General features: G+C 38.6%; 1 protein-coding gene across 1 annotated transcript; it reads right to left on the bottom strand.

Moving 5' to 3' along the window:
• Positions 1-2,737: 2,737 nt before the first annotated feature.
• Positions 2,738-4,843, bottom strand: LOC110532534 (transcription factor 15). Its single transcript, XM_021616519.2, has 2 exons — positions 4,124-4,843; positions 2,738-3,280 (listed from the first exon to the last, which is right to left on the bottom strand). The coding sequence occupies exons 1-2, from the start codon at positions 4,610-4,612 to the stop codon at positions 3,224-3,226; spliced, it is 546 nt and encodes a 181-aa protein (XP_021472194.2). The 5' UTR covers positions 4,613-4,843; the 3' UTR covers positions 2,738-3,223.
• Between the last annotated feature and the right edge of the window lie 4,017 nt (positions 4,844-8,860).

Here is an 8,860-nt window from a genome sequence, read left to right as displayed (position 1 = left end):
AACACATATGCAGGCCATTTTTCATCTCAGTTGTCAAAGTGAGAGGAGGTGGAAGTGCTGTCTAGCTCCATTTCACCCCTGCTGTAAGTCTTCCTGTAGGAAATCTTTTTTTTGGAGGGGGGGGGGGGGGGGGGGGGGGGCAGTGGAGAGATACAAGTATCCGAGGCCCCTACACAAAATAAAATATAAAACTTCCCCTGTAGGTCCCCAAGGCAGGTACATCCTTGCCCGTTTTTCATACAAATTAAACCACATCCACAGTGGACATTCTTATTCTGCTGCCTATGCTTTTCTCCTGTGCCCTCTTATGGGTTATCATCAATTTCTCCCTGTCATCCCTGGAAAAGCCTGCGGAATTTGTTGGTTTGAAAACATACTTTTTCGTTCATTCAGGCATTACCGCAGGGAGCCGTACATCTGGTCCCACTGCCGGATGATGTCAAGACTGCTGCTGACCCAAGGCCTGCCGCACAGAGAGTAGTTCCAAGAGGTCAGCTGTGCGTGTTTTTTCTTCCTGTGCCTCTGTGACATCTTCCTGCCGGAGGGAGCCTCAGGGGAGCCATTTGGGGAGGCCTGGGCCCAGAGCACGAGGGGCTGAGCACAGCAAATTCTAATTAGTCACTGACAGGGCAGGTGGGGGGAGGAGGAGAGGAGATGGACTTGGACCCGAACCCCCAACCTGCCTGGACCATTTACTGGCTAGAGATTTACTTTCCATGTACCCTGTCTAACACCAAGGATCCTTCCTTAACCATAGGAGGCTCTGCTGAACTCTGATCCATCTGCAATCTCATTCAAAGTGATCATAGATAGGAGCAAGTGTGAGCACTGAGTTTGTGTGTCCATGTGGCTAGTCTCTGCCTGCTGAAACCAACATATGGAACCGTCCTTGGAAATATCTATCTTGATAGCCAAAAGTTTAGAGTTCATGCAAAGATAGAGAGATGCGGAACAGATTCAAACTTAACCAGGGCACGGCATTAGGGTACAATATCCCAATACCACGTGAAGACTATTCCTATATTTCAACAGCATGGCCCGAACTGTGACTTCAAATCAACAAGGTCTCCTTCCACTTCTTTAGCCTCTTGCTGCACAAAGACCTCCAACCTCTTAACCTCCCTCCTCCTCCATTGGGTTCACTGCAGTAATTTATACCTCTGACATCCCAACAGCTGTGTCAGTGTCTCGGAGCAGAGTGCAGGCTACTATTTGTCGTGACTAATTGATAGCAGACTTCAAATAAAGCAACCGTGAGATTTGCAAGAACACACCAGTCAATGACACAAGAAACCCTGATCCTTAGCTAAGGCTCTGCAGAATTCACAAACAACTTCTTGGAAAAGCTATTGCAAACAATGGAATGAGAATCGAGAGAGAGAGAGAGAGAGAGAGAGAGAGAGAGAGAGAGAGAGAGAGAGAGAGAGAGAGAATAGAGAAAGAGAATAGAGAAAGAGAAAGAGAAAGAGAAAGAGAAAGAGAAAGAGAAAGAGAAAGAGAAAGAGAAAGAGAAAGAGAGAAATTATTTTTAGATTGAGTCCCTGATTTTTAAATTCTCTTTATACTTGCCGCTAACATGCGTCCTTAATCCTGATCTTGTCTGTTTACACTTAAAAGATCTGATCAAAATCAGTTCACAATATGTCTTTTAACAGGGCTTACGACTAAGACTGAAATACAACTTGGATTAAAATCTTATTAAGGATATCCAGATAAAACTTCACTGTATGTCTGTATGTTATGACACTTTCATATACCGTAGGTACTTTAGAGTAAATACATTTTGAGAGGTTTATGCATGATCTTGTTTTTTAAGATGTAGATGGCTCCTTTCTCCTTCTCTTTCTTGTTTAACTGTCAAGACAAAATAAACCTGCCATTTGAAGTATTCATTGGCATGCCTCTTGGACATGCATCCAGCTTGAAAACCATGGCTCCCAGCTTCATCCTCTTCAGGATATTTAAATGTATTTTGTACTCTCAAACTTTTGGACAGTTTTTCGAATTGTTTTGTTTTGAATGCAGTAAATGCTCTTGGACCATACAGTCCACACACATACATGCATTTTCCTTATATGGTTACTTTTACTCTTACTACATTTGCACACACTGTATATAGATTGTTCTATTGTGTTATTGACTATACGTTTGTTTATCCCATGTGTAACTGTGTTGTTTGTGCTATTGCTTTATCTTGGCCAAGTCGCAGTTGTCAATGAGAACTTGTTCTCAACTGGCCTACCTGGTTAAATAAAGGTGAAATAAAAATAAATAAAAATACAGATGTAGGATCTTAATTTGATCACCCTGTTGCAGGAGAACTTTTCTGCAATGCAGCAAATGTAAGACTTGTAGTGTAGTTGAGTTTTAACAAGACTTCTAAAGGTGATTTTTCCTTACAAAAAATGTGTCAACCAATACAAAAATGTAAATTAATTGTAATCCACATAATATTTCACATTTCCTGTTGCTGCAGGATTATTGTCCTGCTGTAGCAAACTGGCTCAAATGAAGATGCTACATCTGTACTACCTCCAAAGATTTTATATTGTAGTTTAACATATATATATTTTTGTTTGCAATAAATACACTACCCTACATGCTTTAATTGTAAATGTTGTTTTAATCAAGTAACATTTTCTTATAACATTTTAGCATTGTATCCTGACTGACTGCCTGTTCCCTGCTCTGGCACAGAGGTTGCCATGAGAAAATCCTTAGCGATAGAAATAAGAAACACTGAAAAATCCTCCAATCTCTCTCTAATTTCTAATCCTTTCTTTCTGTGGCTGGCAATGACCTAGACAAGGAATCAACTGATTTGGTATGGCATCTGATTGAGTGTCTTTTAATTAACTTTTGATTGAAAATAGACAAAACTGTAACGATAGAGAAGAAATCGACATACATGAGGTTCAAAGGAAATAAAATTTAATTTAGATAAAAAATATATTTTATTTCAAAATGTAATACATGTACAGCACAAATATCACACAGATATAAAAATCTATAAATTCTCTATCAATAAATGCACTGCATTTTTTAAAGGCTTCACATATTAGGCCTTGTTTTGTTCCATTGCCTTTCCCTCAAGTATAAATAGTCTCTGGTAACATATTCTCCAGGATGATGAATATGGTTCTGTTATGACCGGCTTTCAGTATTCCCTGAGTTGTGAATGGGGAGTTGTGGTTCTGGTTGCTGTGGTTTATTGTCTGGTCTTCTATCTGCGGCTCATCCTCAGTGAACCAATACCCCGCATCTCTTTGCCATCATTAATCTGGAAAAAATAAAGAACATTTTAGGGGACAACGGAGAAGTGAACAATTTCCACTTGGCACTGTATATCAATACAACTCCAAGCAGCAACAGCAACAACAACCGCAACAACAACCGCAACAACAACAGCAACAACAACAGCAACAGCAATATTATAATGTATAAAGTATATGACAATAATAATAATAATAATAATGATGATGATGATGATGATGATGATGATGATGATGATGATGATACAGTACAAGCTACAATAACTTTGTTTATAACTAGTACATTACATAAATGTAATAATAATCTGTAATAAAGGTGTATTGAATATTGCATTAGACATACATTTACATCCACTTAAAAACATGCAAACAATGAATGTTTTCTTTTTCAAAATAATAGACCATCCTATATTCTAAATATTTTATTCTTCCAAAGGGATATTACTTGAAACATTAGCAGTGGAAGAAACAGTCATCTTAGCACACTGAATAACACATGTAATTCAAATACATTGTAAAAAATCAATTACTATAACTTGTGGCCCCTCAATTTGAAATGCATCAATGCGCTCCTGAGAAAATGTGCATAAAAGTTTCCTTTTATCCGCGCGCTACGAGCACATCTCGAAACAGAATATATAGCACATAATATGTATTCCTTTGACTTCGGAATGGCATTCAAAACAAATAATTGCCACATATGACAACAGTGCAATAGTCGTGTGCCTAGAGACACTAATTGATCGCGTATTTGGCTCACTTTTGGTCATGTTTTCAAACTATTATTTTCTACGCTGACCTAAACTTTTTTCACTTGTGCAGAATAGGATTTAAGAAACGCATAAAATTACCCGCTTTCTTTGGTTGCTCAAACAGAAGGTACAGATGGTGCGAGGCTGCTTTCGAACGCTTTCTCCTTGCACGTAAACCGCGCCAAGACAAGGTTGTCCATCTCCATTCCCGTCTCCGAGCAGCAGGGTGTTGGCGAGGTGGGAGATATAGCTGGATGCCAAGTGAAGCGTCTCAATCTTGGAGAGCTTTCTGTCCACCGGCTCAGTGGGTATAAGAGTCCGGAGTGCAGTAAATGCCGAGTTGACGCTTTGTGTACGGTCGCGCTCCCTGGCATTGGCTGCGTTCCGCTGTTTCACTATTACAACACCGCTGCCTCCCGATTTTCTGGAAATCCTCCGACGTTTGTCAGCGGAGACGCAGCATCCATAGCTCTGATCCGAGCTACCGTCGCTCTCACTGCGGTTATCCTCGGCCTCGGACATCATACCCAGGTCTGGGTAGCTGATCATATGAGTCGCCATTGGCCGCAGCATGGCAAAGGTCATCATCGAAATGTTGTGGTTCTGGGCCTCTAAAACGATGGCCCAAGAAAAAGAGGAGAAACTCCAAACGAGGGACTGTTCTATGCATGCATTTTGGTGACCTAATGTAGACGAGGCCAATGTCTCTAATGTGTAGGCCTAATTATAGTTTCAAGGAGTTGTTGCTTTTGAAATGTCTCGTTTTCGTCAGACCACGTGTTTGTTCGATGTCTTGAGCATCTCTCCATAGTGTACTGACCCACCGAGCTCTTATAGCTGGATGGGAGGAGTTGTTCAAGCCATACAATGTTCAGCCTCCAATCGAGATGTAGGCTGCAGCCTAGGCTATACAGTAAAAGCGAATATTTCATAATACATTTTGTAATTGCCTGTACTTTTTCTTACTATTTAATTGTATTGAAAGTATTTTAGTTGTATTTTGAAATAAAACATAACAGGCCTAGTAATGGTAATAACGAGAGGCTATTATTGTTTGTGAAAAATAAAGTATTAATATTATTATATCATAAGATCCTCATGTTAACTATTATTAAGCTATTACATGTTATTATTGCATATGCATATCACATTTTAAAGTTCGTTTATTTTTACAATGTTTTACTTTACATGATCACTAATGGGGCTTGAGAAGGAACTAAAAGAACTCAAATCTCCCCTCATTATGTTAAGTGTGTCTGTCCACGAAAGATTAATAGACAGTAATGCATATGCTAAATGTGTGATCATGGTGTTGCATGCCAAATAGTGAATGTATAACATGATAAATCATTGTTTATTTATATTTATTGATTCATTGCTTATCTCCAGAATTGATTACAAACAGAATTTTAGAGGCTTAGAATTTTGAGAGAGTAGGCCTACTGTTTCTCTCAGTGGCACAAATAGCTTCTGTTAGCCCATTGGATACAAGAGCTGTAGTCCATAAGGCTTTTACTAAACACTGCATCACCTAAATGCCAATGTGCAACCACCCTTCAAATTTGAGTAAAACAATTAGCTAACATTGCTGACACACAATAGGCATATCATTTCATAAAATAATATAGGCTTAACAATAATATAATATATAATTAACAATTCATCAATTTATTAATGAATAATCAACATAAATATGTACTGTATAAGCTGTCAGATGAGCTATGCCCTAGTATATCAAGTACAGAAATACAATTTTTATGCTTTTTTGGTCAAATGAATATTCTCAATGTGATTGGGTCTACACCTATTCATAAACAACATCTCCCTCAGTAGCTAACCTACTCTCGCCCCATGCTGGGAGGGTTTTCTTGGGGGGGTGGGAGAAAGTGAAGTGTTGAGTAAATAAACGTTGAGCAGATGTCCATGGGTGAACCAGGGACACTCGTCCACTTTCTGGGTCCAGCTTTGACAGTCACCCAAGGGCAGCTTTCACAAACGTGTCCACCACCCCCTGCTGCCAACCAACACATCAAACCAGCACTATATGCCTCAGCTGCATCAACAATGCTAACCCACCAGACCAGACATCCAAGCCCACTTTATAAACTCTTAGGAAAAAAAGGTACTATCTAGAACCTAAAATGGTTCTTCAGCTGTCCCCATAGAACCTTTTGAATAACCCTTTTGGGTTCCATGAAGTACTCTTTCCACTGAGGTTTCTATATTGAACCAAAAAGGGTTTTACCTAAAACCGAAATGAGTTCTACCTGGAACCAAAAATAGTTATCTTATGGGGAAAGCCGAGGAACCATTTTGGAACCCTTTTTTTCTGAGAGTGTAATGAAGTACTGACTGAGGCCCTTTGAGGAGTTATTAGGAGGACAGGGCATGACAAGGACAATGACCCAAAATACTTTCTTACTTTAGTAAGGCCTTATCGTGCCAAGTGGTGTCCTCTGTTGACCCACAATAAGTACATCTTATGTTTAAAGTTGATGTAAATTACTCCAGAAATGTAATATGCTGTATACAAGTCTGTAAATACAGACTCTTCTCCCTACGGACATTTGAAGCAGGGAACTGTACAGGGAGGACTAATTAATGGAGTAATTTAATCTCTGTGGGAAAAAATCTGTGGTAATAAATAAATGTATTTTAAATATGCCGTAATTGTCAGTATGTGCAAACCAAACTAGTGTGTCACTAGCGTTACAATAGAGCCATATGGTGAAAAACCACTTGATGGTTTCATTTCAGAGAGATAAAAACAAAGAGAGTAGCACACTCCACATGTATAACCTCCTAGTAATTTATTGGATAAAAAAACACCAATGTTTCAGCATCACTGTGCCTTCTTCAGGGTCATTTAAAATAAAAAATGCTATATATCCACTTCACTCTCAGAGAAATAAGAAGTACTGCTAGGATTTACACAGTCAAATGTAAAAAATAACTCCATTTTTAATTAAGAAAACTACAAATGATACATGTGACATTACTATTAAAAATAATAATAATGCAATTCAGTAAAATGAGATCTGTATATGAAATATTTTATTTTTAAATTTTTGTCATTTAGCTGATGTTCTTATCCAGAGCGACTTACAGTAAGTGCATTCATCTTAAGATAGCTAGGTGAGACAAATATACAAATATACTGTATGCAAACATCGATTTCCAGCTATGAAATGGAAATATAGTGTTGCAAAAAAAAACATTTTCATACACATCTAAAATCTATCAATAAAAAATATGAGAAGAGTAATATTTTACACACACATGAAGGTACCCATAAACAATCATTTTTGATTAAATGTTAAGCCATGCTTATGAACAACACACATTTTTCACAGGATTTCTCAAGGCTCTTAAAGTCCATCCGGAGGAAGTGTTGACATTTATCCATGGTGGTGAGCTCATTGGTTTCACCCCCTGCAGAGGCCCCTGTTATTCAGCCTGCGGATAACATTGGAACTGAAAATAAGCTTAGTGTCAGAGAAGAGAGAACTTCAAACTGTCTTTATCCATGCTGACCAACATACATATTTTAGAGAGCATCCCTCACTGAGTCTCACTGAACCCTGTAGAAAGGGTCAGGCATAGGAACATACTAAAGATGGACAAAAAGCACATTCATGTGTAGTGTGGATGTTTTCCCATGACTATGTTGTTGTTGTTGCAGATAAGGCAAGACTATTTGACACGTATATCTTGCTCAAAATAATATGGCATGGGCTTAGCAATTTAAGTATTTAACTACAGTAGACACCAACTACTTAGTATACGTTTTAAGCCGACTAGATGAAAAATCTGTAGATGTTCCCTTGAACAAGTGACTTAACTTCTTATGGCTGCAGGGGCAGTATTGAGTAGCTTGGATGAATAAGGTGCCCAGGGTAAACGGCCTGCTCCTCAGTCCCAGTTTGAATGATGTCTGTGAGTATAACATAACTCATATGGCAGGCAAAAACCTGAGAAAAAATCCAAACAGGAAGTGGGAAATCTGAGGTTTGTAGTTTTTGAACTCATTCCTATCGAATACACAGTGGGATATTGGTTATGTTGCACTTCCTAGGGCTTCCACTAGATGTCAACCATCTTTAGAAACTTGAATGAGGCTTCTACTGTGATGTGGGGCCAGATGAGAGCTCTTTGAGTCAGTGGTCTGGCAGAGAGCCAGGTCCTGGTCATGCGCATTTCACATGAGAGCGACCTGCGTTCCATGGCTTTTCTACAGACAATGGAATTCTCCGGTTGGAACGTTATTGAAGATTTATGATAAAAACATCCTAAAGATTGATTCTATACTTAGTTTGAATTGTTTCTACGACCTGTAATATAACTTTTTGAACTTTTCGTCCGACGTTCGGCTGGACCTGCACGAGCGTTTGGATTTGTGTACTAAACGCCCTAACAAAAGTAGCTACTTGGACATAAATAATGGACATAATCGAACAAATCAAACATTTATTGTGGAACTAGGATTCCTGGGAGTGCATTCTGATGAAGATCATCAAAGGTAAGGGAATATTTATAATGTTATTTCTGATTTCTTTTTTCTTTTCTGAGCACCGTTCTCAGATTATTGCATGGTTTGCTTTTTCCGTAAAGTTTTTTTGAAATCTGACAGCGGTTGCATTAAGGAGACACTTGTATTTTCATCAACATTTATGATGAGTATTTCCTGTAAAATTGATGTGGCTATGCAAAATCACTGGATGTTTTTGGAACTAGTGAACATAACGCGCCAATGTAAACTCTGATTTTTTTATATAAATATGAACTTTATCAAACAAAACATACATGTATTGTGTAACATGAAGTCCCATGAGTGTC

Source organism: Oncorhynchus mykiss, chromosome 9 (genome assembly GCF_013265735.2).
Source record: "Oncorhynchus mykiss isolate Arlee chromosome 9, USDA_OmykA_1.1, whole genome shotgun sequence".
Lineage (NCBI taxonomy): Eukaryota > Metazoa > Chordata > Actinopteri > Salmoniformes > Salmonidae > Oncorhynchus > Oncorhynchus mykiss.
The sequence above is the reverse complement of the archived record's forward strand: the minus strand, read 5'-3'. Positions and strand labels throughout refer to the sequence as shown.

What these genes read in the sequence shown, in the direction of transcription:
- LOC110532534 (XM_021616519.2), bottom strand. Translation starts at nt 4,612, where the DNA reads ATGATGACCTTTGCCATGCTGCGGCCAATGGCGACTCATATGATCAGC. An exon ending in TGAGCAACCAAAGAAAGCGG is followed by an intron (nt 3,281 to 4,123) that starts GTAATTTTATGC and finishes TATTTTTTCCAG; the next exon opens with ATTAATGATGGCAAAGAGAT.